General features: G+C 38.4%; 2 protein-coding genes across 11 annotated transcripts in view; one reads left to right on the top strand and one right to left on the bottom strand.

The window, feature by feature from the left end:
* Positions 1-14,254, top strand: part of Ubp1 (upstream binding protein 1) — a 50,716-nt gene extending 36,462 nt beyond the window's left edge. For 4 of the 5 annotated variants that reach the window (XM_046437480.2, XM_046437478.2, XM_046437479.2 and 1 more), the window contains 7 exons: positions 2,504-2,558; positions 2,829-2,922; positions 6,130-6,220; positions 6,979-7,097; positions 9,429-9,571; positions 10,300-10,351; positions 12,297-14,254. In XM_046437480.2, coding sequence (XP_046293436.1) covers positions 2,504-2,558; positions 2,829-2,922; positions 6,130-6,220; positions 6,979-7,097; positions 9,429-9,571; positions 10,300-10,351; positions 12,297-12,334 — 592 coding nt within the window. In that variant the 3' untranslated portion in view covers positions 12,335-14,254. Of the gene's footprint in view, positions 1-2,503; positions 2,559-2,828; positions 2,923-6,129; positions 6,221-6,384; positions 6,624-6,978; positions 7,098-9,428; positions 9,572-10,299; positions 10,352-12,296 lie in introns of those variants that run through there. The other variant, XM_046437481.2, reaches the window with a different exon arrangement.
* Fbxl2 (F-box and leucine rich repeat protein 2) overlaps positions 6,127-16,825 on the bottom strand; it is a 91,252-nt gene continuing 80,553 nt past the window's right edge. For 5 of the 6 annotated variants that reach the window (XM_046437482.2, XM_058576718.1, XM_046437485.2 and 2 more), the window contains one exon: positions 6,127-16,395. In XM_046437482.2, the coding sequence (XP_046293438.1) occupies positions 16,288-16,395 (108 nt within the window). In that variant the 3' untranslated portion in view covers positions 6,127-16,287. The remainder of the gene's footprint in view (positions 16,396-16,825) is intronic. The other variant, XM_046437483.2, reaches the window with a different exon arrangement.

Here is a 16,825-nt window from a genome sequence, read left to right as displayed (position 1 = left end):
GGTACTAGAGATTGAATCCAAGGGCTTGCACACGCTAGGCAATTGCTCTGCCACTGAGCTGCACCCTTTTTAAAAATTTTATAGTCACCTAGGCTGGCCTGGCCACCACCACCCCTCCCCCCTCCTCCCCAACCCCCCATTTTTGGTCCCAATAATTGAACCCAGGGGCACTTAACCACTGAGCTACATCCCTAGCCTTTTTTTTTTAAGTTTTTTTTTTTTTTTTTTTTTCAGAGAGAGTGGGAGAATTTTTTAATATTTATTTTTTAGTTTTTGGCGGACACAACATCTTTGCTTGTATGTGGTGCTGAGGATCGAACCCGGGCCGCACACATGCCAGGCAAGTGCCCTACCGCTTGAGCCACATCCCCAGCCCTTTTTAAGTAATTTTTAATATTTATTTTTTAGTTGTAGTTGGAAATAATACCTTTATTTTATTTACTTATTTTTACGTGGTGCTGAGGATTGAACCCAGGGCCTCGCACGATGTGCTAGGTGAGTGTTCTACTGCTGAGCCACAACCTCAGCACCCCCAAGTCTTTTTTTTTTTTTTTTGAGACAGAGGGTCTTGCTAAGTTTCTTAGACTGGATTTGTACTCACGATCTTCCTGCCTCAGCCTCCCGAGTTGCTGGGATTATAGGTGTGCAGCACTGCCCCTGGCTCCTATGTTTTGTTTTTTTTTTTTCCCACCGTCCCCTGGATCAGCAGGCTTTTCTTTATTCAGTATTTAGCAGCAGAGTCAATTGGTAGAACCATGGAGTGGCTCATTTTGGGGGCAGAAAATAGCTAGCTCCCACATTTGTTATTGGTGCATTATAGTTGTACATATTGATGGGATTTGTTATTACATATTTGTACATGCACACAATATAACAACATAATTTGGTCAATATCACTCCCCAGCACCTCAACCCCTTGGTCCTTTTACTCTACTGATCTCCCTTTGAGTTTTAGGAGATCCATCCCCACTTGTATTATCCTTATCCTTTTTCTTCTCTAGGTTCTACATGAGAGAAAACATATGACTCTTAATCTTCTGAGTTTGACTTATTTTACCCATCCATTTTCCTGCTAATGTCATAATTTCATTTTTCTTTATTCATCTGAAACTTTTTTTGGGGGGTGGGGCTTGGAACTTTTGATCCTCCTGCCTCAGCCTTTCAAGTAGCTGGGATTATAGGTGTGGCCACCCATTACTGTGCTTATTATCTGGCTTTGACTAACAACTGAGACTCTTGGGAATTACAGGTGGGAGCAGGAGACAGGGTCTGAGGCATCCTGAAGATGCAGTGGTACCCTCTGGGGCTTTCCATTTCTGGCTGCTTTGTTGGAGAACTAATGCAGAGTATTTCTGATCAGACCCCACCACCACCCTTTTTTTTAGGGCACTTCTTACTTCGGAGAAAATTATTAAAGCTATGACCACAAGGGAAAGGTTCTGTTGTTTTATACTCTGATCATATTGCCCAGGTCTGATAAGAAAACAAACAATGACACTTTTGCCCTGTGGAAATATATGAGCTGATGATACTGCTTGTTTTCATGTAGGTTTAAAAGTAGAAGAATACTCATAGACTTGAAGGGGGGACTGGAGAGCCATCATGTTACCACATTAAAACATCTCTTCTAGTTTTTTTTTTTTAGGGCAGTCCAGCCTTAATAATCTTACAAAATTACTATGACCTTAGAGATGAGTTGTGAATTCAAGTTGACTAGTTGGCTGGATATTTCCTGAGAGTCCACTGTTCCAGGACTATTCTAGGTGCTGTGATATATAAGTGACCAGACAGATCTCAATTTGAAGGAGCTTAAATTTAGTGAGTGGAAATGGATATAAATATAGTAAATATATCAATATAGTAAACCTAAGTAATTGAGGAGCAGGCACTAAGAAAGGGGCCTGTAGCTCAGTGGGAGAACACTTCCCTGGGTTCTATCCCCAACATTGCCCCTCAAAATAAAGGAGCGTATGTGCAGGAGTCAGAAAGTTGTTTACTGTTTTCATTCTGCCTTAGAAACACAAGGATAGTGGTTTGAGTTTGTTTCTCTTGTTCACTCTCTGTAATCATGGATATGTATCATGGATTAATTAAAGGAAGATAGTATTTTATATTTTTACTTAGGATCATACTTTTTCTTGTAGCTCATTGTTTTCTTAAAGTAGATCGTTTTTGCAGCTCTATATCTTATTGGTTTCTCTTTTTTCTAATTAAAATCATTTAGTATTCTTCATTTTCTTGGCATCCCTATGGATAAGTGGGATTTCATAAAACTTGAATTTCTCACTAGAACATATGGACAAAATGGCATGAGTGAAGAGAGGGTCTTCTGCGTCTTCATCTTATCATAGTTACCCCCACCCTGCTGTGTCTCCCCTCTATTTGCAAACTTACAGCTTTCTCATAATGATGCCTTATTTAAAGTTACCTAGTTTAATAGGCTTTTTTTTTTTTTTTTTTAATTATAAAAACCATTCTCTTCTTCCTTTTCCTTTCTCTTTAGCAATTCTTCTTCCCCAAATCATCAGGGAGATGGAGTTTCACAGGCATCTGGTGAAGTAAGTATCTTTTTCCTAAAACTATTTTATGCTTTCAAGGTCTTACATTTTTTAAGTTTCTGACAGTATTTGAGTCCTTATTCAGGTTTCTAAGTAGTCAGGTTCATGTTCTTCTTAGGTTTTCTTTTTTTAATACTGAAACTTGGAGGCTCCTTTGTTTTGTTTAAATACTCTTTACATGCTAGTGACTTGGTGGTCTGGTCTGGTTTGGTTTGGTTTTGTAAGTTTGACTGGTTTCATCTCTTTTGTGTTCATTTTCTCTGTTAATAGCAAATTCAGCCTTCAGCTACAACCCAGGAAACACAACAGTGGCTGCTCAAAAACAGATTCTCTTCCTATACAAGACTGTTTTCTAATTTTTCAGGTATGTCTCTGTGTGTGTGAGACATACATGGGAGTGTTTTGTTTACTTGTTTGTGTCTGTGGTTTTATTAAAGAGTTTAAATTTTTTTTAAAGAAGTAAATGTATATACACACACATACATACATACATACATACATAAAAAGTTGCAGAAAGCAGTGATAATATACAGGGAAGTCCTGTGTTTCCATCACCCACTTCCCACAGTAGTAATATCTTACATGCTTGTCATATACTATAAAAACCAGGAAATTACCATTGATAAAATCTGTAGTTTCACCAGACTTATGGGTAGTCACTTGTATGTATGTATATAGTTTATGCAATAGTTTTTCATTTTACCTTCATTTTGAAATAGTTTTTGCTTTATACCAAGTTCCAAAAGATAATGTGCAATTGGTCCAGTATGCCTTCATTCAGTTTTTCATATAATTGTAGTACAATAACAAAACCAGGAAATTGACATTGGTATAATATATAGTTAAGTCATTTTTATCACATGTGCAGATTTGTGTAACTACCATTGTGGTTAAGCTACAGAATTAGGCCATTACCACAGTGATCCCTGCTGCTATACTCGTTTTTATCTCTCCCACACTAGACTCTTTTCTGTCTCTATTATTTTTTTCACTTGGAGAGTTATGGAAATGGAATCACAGGATATATAGTTTCCTGGTATTTTTTCTTTTACAAACCTTATGATATTGGCTCTTTTATAACTCAGCATCATAATCTGAAGATTCGCCCAAGTTGTTGTATGTATCTATAGTTTAACTCTTTTTTTTTTTTTTTAAAGAGTGAAAGAGAGAATTTTTTAATATTTATTTTTTAGTTATCGGCGAACACGACATCTTTTTTTTGTATGTAGTGCTGAGGATTGAACCCGGGCCGCACGCATGCCAGGCGAGCGCGCTACCACTTGAGCCACATCCCCAGCCCATAGTTTAACTCTTTTTATTGCAGAATAGTATCTCATGGACCCAGGTCTTATGTACTTAAGGGTCTTATATACTGAAGTGTCAGTTCTATTCTTAGTAAGATAAGGAAATACTTGGATGGGATGTTAGAAGGCATCAAGTAGTGCTGCCTCAGGTGGTGTGGAAGGAGGTCCATGTAACAAATAGTAGTGGATACACCAGGTGGGGCAGGGCCATTATCTTCCAGATACATTTGGCACTGGGACCTTTTTCCCACGGAACAACAACATGTCCTGGATAAACATATTCTGAGAAATTGTGAGTCACAGTAAAGTGGCACCTTTGCTTTAGCTTGTGGTAGTATAGAGCCATTGAAACTCAGCTTGGTTGCTTTAAGAGGATGGAACGTGTGTGCACATATGGAGCTTCAAGGAAATCTTAGTTTCACAAAGAATATGGTTTCCTATTATGCTATTTATTGCATTGTTTTTGCAATGAATAGTCATTCCTCATGTAGCTTTTTGTCTCTTCAAAGTACCAGACGGAAGTCACTTGCTAGCTGGGACTGCCTGCCCACCTTTTTTTTTTTTTTTTTTTTTAAAGTTGTAGATGGACACACTACCTTTATTTTATTTGTTTGTATGTGGTGGGGAGGATCGAACCCAGTGCCTCACACATATGAGCAAGCACTCAACCACTGAGCTACAGCCCTAGCCCTGGGATCCATATTTTTTATATGATTAAGGAAAAGCCTCTTAAGTGTGGAAAACTAGAAATTGTACAATTTGGGGTGGAGGTGGTCATCTTGAGCTCTTGCAGAAGAAGCAGAATTAAAAGCATAGCACATAGAAAAACTTCCAATAAATATGGAAGGCCCTTGTTACTCCTGTTTGGTCAGTCCATGTTTTTGTCTTGGGAGTTTTAAGCTCTTTTCATTGAGTGGTAATTACATGGTTTAGCCTCCTGCCTTTTCCTTAACCCATGTGCTTCCTCTGGAGGTTGGGCAGGGAGCTAGCCATTGTGCCCCTTTGGTGCATCAACTGAGTCAAAGAACTACAAAAGGTCAGTGAGGAGATGAGGCCTCTTGCTCTGAGCCTTTTGGGCATTCACATTTCAGGAAGGTTTATCCACTTCTCTGCATGGGTTAAAGTTAAGGGTACATGTGTGTGTGGGCACATCTCTGGTCACACCTATGAGCCCTGCTTCAGAGGTGTTTTTTTGTAGGCTCCAGTAGAGAGATGAGAGTGCTTGTTTCTCTGACTACAGAATGACTCTCTTAATGTTCGTGTCTTGTGGAAGTTATACTTCTCTGATCTTTTTTTCTTTTATAAATTAGAAATTTATTAGGTTCTCATATTCAAGCTCTTAGAGAACTCCATTATCTTATTACATATTGGTAGGAGATACTTATATGGAAGTTATGCCTATATCCCAGAGACTGTTAGTAGAGGGCTAAACATAAAAGATTGTGAATGTATTCAAACATTAATAAGCAGAGAGGAGAATGTGATGAACTCCCATGTAGCCACCCCAAGCTTGGTCAATCTTGGTTTCACTACTTCCTCTCCCACCTTTCTTTTTTTTTTTTTAATTTTTTATTGTGGGTTGTTCAAAACATTACAAATTTCTTGACATATCCTATTCCACACTTTGATTTCTCTCCCACCTTTCTGCTGTATTTTAAGGTCTGTTGTATCCTTGATCTCTTGTTATTCACACTTCGCAAGTATTTATGGGGGGAAATATGAAGGAATCATGTGATTCTTTGCCATGCTTTCCTATTAAAATTGGCTGCTATGACAGTTATGTTACAGAATGTTTGATGTGACATTAAGAGGCCTAGTCCTTGTTCCACTATCAGCTAGTTGTGTCACTCTGGACATGTTTTTGAAACTCTGGACTTCCATTTTCTCTTTTGTAAAAATAAAACTGAGTAATCTGGGTGGTCTCAAGATTTATCTACCTGAGGTCAGAATCAAGTAAAGCCACAGCAGAGCCACTAGGTGAAGCAGGCAGTGAGATCTGGTATTGGGGATAGTCAGTTGTATGGGATCTGCACACTGATTAGATTTACCAGCTTCTGGACTTCTGAACTCCCTCTTGATACAATACAGGCTATTGAAAAACCAGCATTGTCTTTGGCTCTAAAGGACAGGGGATGTGTGTGTGTACATTCAGAATGCCTGACGTTGTTTAGAAGGACATCTAACCGTGTAAAAAGAGATGGATGCTTGTGAAGCAGCCAGTGGCATGTTCTTTTTCATTTGAGAAGAGTCTCTTTGTTGTCCTCCAGGTGCCGACTTATTAAAACTGACAAAGGAAGATTTAGTTCAAATTTGTGGTGCAGCCGATGGAATTCGGCTCTATAATTCACTGAAGTCAAGGTAAAATACTGTGGACTGTTTTGCGTGAAATAAGGACATACCTTTCTTCGCGTGGGGGGTTTGGGCAGAATGTGTTTCCACGATAGGTTGGCGTGTGCCTGTGTGCACCGTCGAGCATCGGCAGCATCGTGCTCACGAGAAGACTGTTTTGTGTACACCTTCAGGGCAGGCCCAGATATGATGCAGGCACTGATGAGGGCAGAGGTAGACTGTAAGACTGGTAGCAATGCACATGGGCAGTACTGATTTCTTGAAGACGACTGGGTTTGTTGCCAAGAAAACAAAACTTCTAATTTAGGTGAGCTATACAGAATCTATGGTTTTCAAGGTCATGACTATTATTAAACAGTTATTAAATATGTAAACTTCTAATTGTGAATTAAAATAATAGAACTGTAAACTATGCTGGCTTTTACGATCCATTTACTATCATTGTTATTTCTAGACTTGGGGTGTGAGAATTCCATTAAAATTGAATCACTGATTTTAAATTGCTTACTTAATCTTGAAACTTAAATTTACCAGCATCTGACAGACCATCTCAATGGTTTAGAGTCTGGATCATCATATTAGACCACCTGTGATAGTTGTTGTGAGGTGTGTGGTTTTTACATTTTTATTAGTAAATTATTTTGCATAATGAAATAACATTGTAAAATTTTCATAAGGAAATAGAACTTAGATTCCTATAGTTGTCATGTGTACGTGTGTTCAGGCAGCTTCTCTCCTAGGCTCATCTTGGCATCTTCTGATTGCAGGTCGGTTAGGCCCCGCTTAACCATCTATGTCTGCCAGGAGCAGCCGAGTAGTGCCACCCTGCAAGCGCAGCAGCAAGCTGCAGGCAGTGGAGGCGAGAATGGCAGTGGGACGCCTTACGGTGGGTATTCAGGGTATCTCAACCCTGTCACTTCCTTTCTGCCCAGTTACTAGTGCAGGAGTCTTGATAGTAGTAGGCACCAACTGTAGGGCCATGTCCTTGGGAAAAGAGGAAACTAGCAGTCTTTCTGAAGTTCTCTTTTATATGGCCCCTTGTGCCAGAAATATCTAAACAAGCAAAAGACTAGCTTGAATGCTTTGAGATTTTTATCTGACTTTTTGCCCCCTTAAATCTCACATTTACTGAAATGGCAAATGTACACTGGTGGCTTGATAACCCCCCTGACCCCCCCCCCCCAAAAGGAGGAGCACCACTCCTCTCCATTTTACTGACTAGCAAGATGGGGGGACTGCTTAAAATAAAACATGTGCAAAGATGCATCTGTATATCAGTCCTAAGTGTGGACTGGGTGGCACAGTGATCTGTTCATGAGGTGATAGGTCCCTATCAGTGGTAGTAGGCTCTGTGTCATTTTCCATCTGTATGTTAGGAGGCATCTCATCCTGAGGGTTTTTCTTATTTATACTGTATAGCACTGGATTAGAGCAGATCTTGAAAGGCTGGTCCCTTTTCTCCTCTGAATATAGCCTTAAAATAAGTAAGCATTTTTATTTTAAATCATATACTTTCTACTATTTTCCTCTTCTTATGTTTTGAAACAGAAGGCAACATGCTCAGAACTTTAAAGAGAAAGATACATTACAAAATTCAGAGGCAGTTATTTGCCCTGATAAATAATTTATGGTTGGAATTTTACTGAAAAAACAAAAGGGCAGCAGTCACAATTACAGAATTTTCCATTTGGTGTTAATTTTACTCCAGAAGCCATGAATTTAAGATTCAAGGTACAAGTTCTTAATCTAAAAGGATAAAAATTTTTAAGAATCTCACCACGTATCTCCAAGGTCTTACACAGCATTTACATATCATTAAGACTGTAATATTTTAGAGGTTACATCCCCAAACGTAGGTAACACATTTAAACTCCACCACTGGAGTGCCACAGAATAGCCATAGAATGTATGTTAATGATAGGTATGGCTGTGTTCCAGTAAAATTTATTTAGGAAAAAATAAGTGGAGAGAGCTGGGATTGTGCCTCAGTGGCATTGTGCTTATCTGGCACATGTGAGGCACTAGATTCGATCCTCAGCATCACATTAAAAAAATAAAGGTATTGTGTCTGTAACAAAGGTTTCTGTACTCATAAATCCACACACACAACAAGGAACACACCCTTATTTACGGAAACAAAGTTCTCAGCAGTGGTATTTTTGATCCATGTCTAGCTTGACTCTGTCATTAAGCAAGACCCGCATGAGTCAGACACTGCACATGCACACTCTGCAGGTGATGTCTGCTGGTGACTTATATGTGCCAGGAATGCAGAATGCTGGATGGACTCTGGCTAGGGTATTCTGTAAAGAAGTATCAACCTTCATTGTCTGTCTGTAGCCTTTCATGTGGTATCTTATACATTATTTTAAATTTGTGTGTGTGTGTGTGAATATTGGGGGTGGGTACCAAGAGCTTTCATTCCTTGGAAATTCCCAATAGTAGGATTATTGGATCAAAAATAATGACCCCTTTAGGGCTCTTTTTGTATATTACCAGAAATATAAACATTTTAAAAACAACTTTCTTCAAGTATGATTTGTATACCATAAAAATTCTTTTACTGTAATATGCAGTTCAATGGTACTTCAGTTAATTTACAGTTTATAGCCATTGTTGCAGTCTAGCTTGAGTCCCATTACCCCAGAAAGACCCCTGTACCTGTTTGTAGCCCATCCTAACCCCTACCCCATTTTTTGGTACCTGGGATTGAACCCAGGGTCGTTTAATCATTAAGCCACATCCCCAGCCTATTTTTATTTACTTATTTTTTGGGGGACAGGGTCTTAATAAGTTGCTCAGGGCCTCACTACACTAAGTTACTGAGGCTGGCCTTGAAGTTGTGTTCCTCCTACCTTGACCTCCTGAGGGCTGGAAGCACAGGGATGCACCACCATGTCCAGCTTCCCTGTTCATATTTAACTTTTGAATGCAAGAGACTTCAGTGCAGAAAAATATAAATAAAAATTTAAACCTTAAATCAATTTGTTAATGTTAAGTTATACATGCAAACATAAATAATGTATTATATTTCTGATGGGTAGTTTGATATTTTAAGGTAGTAAGGGGGAAAAGAAATGTTAATTTGGTCCCATTATAAATTTTAAATTTTATTTTGATACTTTGAAAGATGTATTTCTATGGATCAAGTAGGAAGCAGATCAAAGATTATGGGTAATATGCTGTTTTGTTTTTTTTTTTCTTTCTTAAATTTCAGTTTACCATGCAATCTACTTGGAAGAAATGGTTGCCTCAGAAGTTGCGCGAAAACTTGCGTTGGTGTTTAATATTCCTCTCCACCAAATTAACCAGGTTTACAGACAGGGTCCCACTGGCATCCACATTCTTGTTAGTGATCAGGTAAATTGGATAATTATCCTCATTCATTTTTCCCTTTCATACTGATATTTACTTTTGTACGTATTCTTGAACTATAGAAAATAATTCTGTGTTTATCTCTTTCCAAATACTCATGAGAATCATTTCCAAAGAGTTAGTGATCAAATTTGTAAGAATTTATAATCAAGAATTTTAGTGATAATAAGGAACACAAGTCAAAGAAAACTGGCTTATCCTCCCCACAACCCTTTGCATTCAGATACTCATTTCAGGACTTTGAAGGTTAGAAGCAGGCTCTGTCCCTTTTTATGAGGTGGACATTGGTTATTTTCTCATTTTGGCCATTATGGCCACCTTAAAAAAGCCATGAAAGTTTAGAAGTACAACCCACCTCCCAACTCCATGTTCAGAGCAAGTAATCATAGAATAATAACATGTACTTTGTTTTAGTCAACATTAACAGAACTATAAGGAAGTGCTCCCCATAGATCACAGAATGACTGACCAGATCCTCAGGGACAGTGATGGCAGGGATGGTCAGAATAAGGTCTTGCGAGTGCAGCAGACACACATTTTCACTACCTCACACTGGCTTCAGGAAGTATTTTGGTAATTTGAATTCTGTACTTGTGCAAGAATAATATATAGACTATAATATTTTCCTTTAACTGATTTTAAATCATTTCTATTCATTTAAAAAGGGACAGTAATATCTTAATTGTACTTATACGTGTGCTTTACTCTTCTAGATGGTTCAGAACTTTCAAGATGAGAGTTGTTTTTTATTCTCTACAGTAAAAGGTACTTTGTACATGTGTGTCTTTATACTCAAATTATGAACAATATTGTGTGCCTCTGATTAGTTCCCCTTTTTTGTGCTTACTCTTGAAAATGCTCTCTCTACTAATTTTTAAGAATTAGAGAAATGAATCAACAATGTTTTTAAGGACTATAATGGAAGTTAACTAGCAAATGAGGAAAAGGTGTCAGTCTTTCTAGATAACTGGGAAAAACTTAGTTCATTCAGTTAACATTTTACTGAGCACTGTTTCAGAAATTTAATGCTTAGTGAATGTTAAACAAAACAAAGAGTCCGTGTAACTCCCACTCTAGTGGGGAAAACAAACCAAAATTGGCCAAACTCACCAACATTTTAAGTGCCAAGAAGGAATTGGAAAGTCTGTGGGGTGTTTATGGATAAGGGGAATCTGGAATGGAGGACATGGAACAGTTAAAGAAGGCTTCTATGAAGAGGTGTCTTGAAGGATGAGGAACTGGCCATAAGAACAGTGTCCTAGGGCAAATGATTCTATCAAGGCCTAGAAGAGGGTTGTGTAGCTGCCATGTAGTGTGTGAGGGTGAGTAGAGCAAGGTGGGGGGTAGGGTTTTGCATTCAGGACTGAGGTGATGGTAGTTTGGATTTTAGTTGAAATGCATTGGAAAATCAGTGAAGTTTAAACAAAGTAGTAATGTGATTAGATTTTCCTTCTACTTTCAAAATGGGGGGCATGAGAAGACCACAAAACTGGAGGCAGGAGATGGCCATCCAGGCAAGAGGTAATGATTTATAGACTGAGCTCCACATTTGAAGGAGTAGTAGTTGTAATTGCCAGTTTCTTGTTGAGAGTTACCATTTGGGGTATGTCAGGTAGTCACTTAATGGTGCCATTCTGGGTCTGAATAAAGAGGTCTGGGTTTAAAATATAAATTTAGAAACCTTTGGCTTTTCAGAAGTTATAAAATTGAGGTCATTGGAGGAGACAGTATGGAAAGAGGGCTCAGGTGAATTCCAACATTAAAAGATTAGGTAGAGTGTTTTTAAAGGCCAAAGAATTTGAAGCGATCTATGTTCATAGATTGTTTTAAAGGGCAAGTGGGTTAAGATCCCAAACCAGGCTTAGCACAACTTTCCCTAGAAGAGGAAAATGTCATGCATTACTTACTCTTTCCTGGTGGTCACTCTTTTTTTACTTTGTGCCTGATGTGTCACATATGACATCAAGTTACCTGCACTTTTGAAGTGATGTCTTATGTGGACTGAACTACATTCAGTGACCTGCAGGGCTGAATTGTAACCAGGACCGGTTCACCTGTACTTTTCTGCTCAACTTTTACTCTGTAAAACTCATTGCGTAAAAAAAAAAAAGGAAACTCATACTGTAATTGTGTAGTTGTGAATTCAGTAGACATTTCAAACTTAGGATTTCCCTTAAAATCTGTTTTTCAGACTTGTGTACATTAAAAAAAATCATTTATCTAAAATACCTTTAATGCTTCTCATCATTTATGGAGGCCATCAGGCAAAAGTTGGATATATTTTTAAATGTTTCAAATCTGCCTCCAAGGAGTTAAAAAATTTTTTCTAGGAATGATAGATGTTTGCACCCTCAGGTTGTGTATTTTCTGTAGGGTTGACTTGGCCCTTGCAGTGTTTTCACCTGTTCAGCTTCCAACTTGTGCTCTCTCTGGCTTACAGATAAGTTCCACATCACACTGCAGAACTGGCAAGCAGTATGGGAGCAGTGTACTGAGAAGGGCACAGCCAGTCTTTAGAAAGCAGAATGGCTAAAAGGGAAATGTGGACATGATGCCGCCTAAGAGAAAAAGCTAGAACAAATGAATGTTTTTCTCTAGAATTAGTTGAAAGTAACCTCTGAGGTGGGGGTTGCAGAGTTTTTTTATTTTAGTGTTCTTGCTTTCCTAAGCTAAGTTAAAAAATTTTTTAACTTTTATCCTTTTTCTGCAGCTGAAAATAATGATGGTATCCACATAATTTTGAAGTGATGTCCTATGTAGACTGAACTATATCCAGTACCAAATAAAGTCACGCTAAATGTGTGTGAAGACTGAATCCAAGAAGTCTTGGGATTGGATTTTACTATATGAAATGTTTCATATTGAAAACACAGATGACCTTTCTAATGAGTTGTATGAGAGGCAAATCTCACTGTCACTGCCATAGCCAAGCATCCTCGTGAGAGTGAGCACGTCGGGACAGCGTGCATCCAGCTCTGGAGGCCGTGGGGCAGGCGTGGCTACCTGCTTCTCTGGCAGAGGCCAGTAGATACAGTTCCCAGAAGCAGCCCTTGGGCTTTTTACACTGTATGCGGTTTGGAAATGAATGTAAAACTTAACCATGGGCATTTACCTATCTGTGCCAGTTTGGTTTCTATTACCTGAACCTTATGCTGACCTGGGGAGGAGATGGGGGACAGTGCTATTGTGGAGCCAGAAAGGATTCCTTCAGCAGAGAGATGGACTGTGCTGATGTGGTGATGGTCAGGTAAGAGGCTCGGCACCTTCTCAGAAGAAATCATGTCTAAGGGTATAGGTTTGAAATGATCATGCCAGACTGGAGAGGATCCAAGCCAGGAAGATGGGCTTGAAGCAAACTGCATTATCAGGAGTACCTTGGTGAGAGGATCAGTGTAAATCCTAATAGGTACAAAGACTTGTGTTTTTGCTTTTTCACAGATTTATTGAATAACTTTTTTGCTTCTGCTTCCAATTTTAGCATTTTAGTTTCTGGTTTTCATTTTTTTGAAGCCTCCTTGCCTTTTAGACTCGTGGTTTTCTTTCTTGTTTCCTTCTTATTTCTCCACCCCCTTACTCCTGAGCATTTTTAAAGACCTACCCCAGACATTGGAAATAGGTGACATAGGTAGGAGGCACAAAGTTTTATTGTTGGTAGCTTCTGAGTTGGTGTTATGGGATCTTTGTTATGAACAAGATGAGATTTTTCATGGAAACACTAGATATCATAAATCTAACACTAAAATGTACCAAAAAAAAAAAAAAATCCCTTGGTCTCTTCTTAAGATACTGAGCTTCAGTACAATCATGAATAAACATTCGGATTGAGAGGTTTTTAATAACCACACAATGGCTTTTTCTTAAAGTATGCATCTTTCATAAAAAGTGTGCTAGCAACTTCCCCCCCAACCCACCAAAGGGAATCCACTGGTTTCTTCTTTTGCTCCTCCCTTCACTCAGAGCCTTCCCAGAATCCATTGAGCATTTTTTGAGGCCTATGGTGTATCAGACTGAATTTTTAAACTTTTAATTACAGCATCTCTGTTTACTAAGCTCTTTTGGCTTTGAATGTACCATTTGAGCCTCGTCTTTGTTCAGGTGGAAATAGGAATGATTAATTGTAAGTTTGAAATCTCTCCCAGAAGACAAATGACTTCACTAGGTGAAAGCTTTGACATTTTGGTTTATTCATAAAGGGGTTAATTATTTGCTACAAAGCAGCACTGTCTGAATATTTTCATCTTAGTTCAGAAATATCTGTTACTCCTATAGACCATGTAGGAGGAGAGTTTTCCTTTCTGTCCTTCTCCCCTTTGCTTTTGTGTGACCACATGTTTTCTGTACCAGTCACTTGGTTCTTGAAAGAAGTAAGCTTCTCAGTTGTTTTAGAGTTTTGCTTGTCTATTTAGCATTCCTTTGGGTCTCATGATTTATGGAACAATAAATGTCATTTAATGCTGTGTGCTATTTTGAATTCATCAGGTTTTAGAAAAGTGGGATAAAATACAAGCTCATCAAACTTGAAATTAATACTGAGTGGCATTGACCGTTAGTCTGTCCCAGTAAAACAGGTTAAATAAATTATGGCACCAGCAAATTTGCTACTTTGTTTTTTTAATAGTAGGATGTACACATTTCAGTACAATAAATGTTTTCCGATTGTTTTGCAAATGTGTCTCATTTAAAATGTCAGTTCTTGCTAGTTTCACTTCAAGTTGACTTTCACCTTGCTAGTTTCATCTCAAGTAGAGTCATAGAACCAAGAGAGCCACTGTCCTGAGCATACCTCAGAACAAATATTGTAAGAGGCTAAGCTCTTGTAGGTTTTTTCCCTCAAAACTAAGGACAGGTTATTCTACAAACTGTTCTTTACAGAGGAAACAAACCTGGTTTTCTCACTTGAGGTAACCCTCTATTTTTATAAATGAGGTCATGGATCATTTAGCATCAAGTCCAATAGCAGTGAGAGGTTGTATCCTAACTCAAGAGAGAATGTATGGCAGTCTCTGGTCATTAGAAAAAAGAATCTTCTCCAGTGCTGGGGATTAAATCCAGGGCCTCACACATGGCCAGGTAAAGTACTCTACCAATGAACTATAATCCCAGCTTTAAATTTAATACAAACTAATCATTTTAACAAGTTTGTTACATGCTCATTTGTTCACTTAAGTGGCTTCATCAGTTATGTCCTCCATCAGTTATGTCCTCCATCCCTAACAGTGGCGCAGATTATATATATAATATAAAAATAACTGCTATGGCATTCATATAACCAGGAAATACTGGAGTTTATCAAAAAGCAATAAAATACTAAGTACTTTAATGCTTACTCAATCTTGCTAAATCAATTTATGGGGGGTATATATTTATCTGCCATCTTTGAATGCAGCTGAGGCATTTGTCCCCTTAAAAATGCTTTTATCATTGTCTATAAAAACATAGAAAGCATTTTTGTTTTTATTTCTCATGAGTTCTAAGAAGTGGTTGCAAGGACCAGCTGCCATTAACACTTGAGTTCACAGTGAAGGTGGTAATGGGTTCCTAATCTTCAATAAAGATCACAAATGTGGACAGTGCAGAGCAGGACTCAACATATAGCATCATATCTTATTTCAGGTAACATTAGGAGGTCTGAATTTGGAAAATGGTTTTACTCAGATTTATGTGCCAGAAAATAGCAATAAAACCCTCTGAATTAAGTATTGCAATGGTTTATTCATTTTTATATTGTGAGTCCAAAAGGTGCCAACACTTTTCTGAGTTTTAAGTGTGTAAAATTTTTGAATAGTTTTGGTGTAACCTGATTTTTAAAATTTAAAAATAAAAAAAAAAATCACATCCATTCTACATGCATCCATTCATTGTTTTTAATTGTATACTAGAGATAACTTAAGCCTTAATTCCTGTTTCTTTAGATCCCCCATATTTGGTGAGAAGTATGGAACAATTAGCTTTATTCCCTGTAATAAAAATGCATTATGTGCTGTAGCATATGCCAGAGCTTGTAATTTCCAATCAGGCAACACAAACTGAGTTGCTTTTGTTTTGTTTTGGTCCCTGGAGGTGGATATGACAGGCTGATAACAAAGGTGAAGACCCTGCTTCACCCAGTTTAGAGTCCTTATTTCTTTGGTGTCTCATGGAAACCTATTATCATGCCTTCCACATAAGTTTCTACATATAAAACTATTTGGGTATTATGAATTTGCATTACAGTCACTTTGATAAAATTGCTATTTAATCTTCAAAGTGAAAAGTCCAGCTAATCAAAATGTAATTACTGTGGATTAAAGTAGGCCACTGGCTTAAGGATCAGGTAGAAAATCAACAGGTTATATTTTTCTGCTCAATTTGTGCTAACACTGATGGTCTGATTGAGGAATGCTGATAAAGCCAAGGGTAGGACTTTTGTACCGAGATAGGTACCCACCTCATATGGGATCCAGGTTTCTTGTGTGATCTTGGCTGCATCAAGACCACTCTTGCCATATGTTAATGGACACAAAGTTTTGATTGCATCACAGCAAAATAAAGGTGAAACACTATCACCAGAGTTACTCCAATCCATACTGAAGGCTTTTACCTGTAAATGCCTTTCCCAGTGGAGAAGCAAGAGATTTGGGTAATGATGGAGTAATCATGAAGACTGGTCTTCTCTACAAGAAGAGACACCTCATCACCCCTTGGGCCTGAGCAGTGGGCTGTCAGAGAATAACACAGCACCTACACAGTCGCTGTCCACTTCCTGCCACTGCTGTTGGTGGGGTGACAGGAGCAAAGTAGGCATGGACTTTGACATGAGGGAGCTGAGCCTGGAAGTAAAAAAAGTGGAGTAGTCTTTACCCTGGTATTTTGGGATTATAACTACTTTTCCCTTAATATTATTAGAGAAATTATTATTTCTGCTCAATGGCAGTAACTGGCCCTATGGGCAAACTTGAGTGAAGGACCCTGGATAGGGCTGCTTTGTGGCGAAAAACGATATATGTGAATTATATGAAGACTATGTCCTGCCTCTTACTGATAATCATCTAAGCTGTTTTCCTTGGAAGGAGAGCTTCTTTTTATTACTGGTGATTGAACCCAGTGTGCTTTTACCACTGAACTACACCCCCAGTCCTTTTTTGAGATAGGGTCTTATCAAGTTGCCCAGGCTGTCCTCAAGCTTGGGATCTTTCCCAGCCTCCTGAGTTGCTAGGATTACAGGTTATGTGTCACCATGCCTGGCCGATGGAGGTGCTA

This window comes from Marmota monax, unplaced genomic scaffold (assembly GCF_021218885.2).
Source record: "Marmota monax isolate L192 unplaced genomic scaffold, Marmota_monax_Labrador192_F-V1.1 WCK01_AAM20220418_F8-fsc00021, whole genome shotgun sequence".
Lineage (NCBI taxonomy): Eukaryota > Metazoa > Chordata > Mammalia > Rodentia > Sciuridae > Marmota > Marmota monax.
This window is presented reverse-complemented; position numbering and strand designations above follow the sequence as displayed.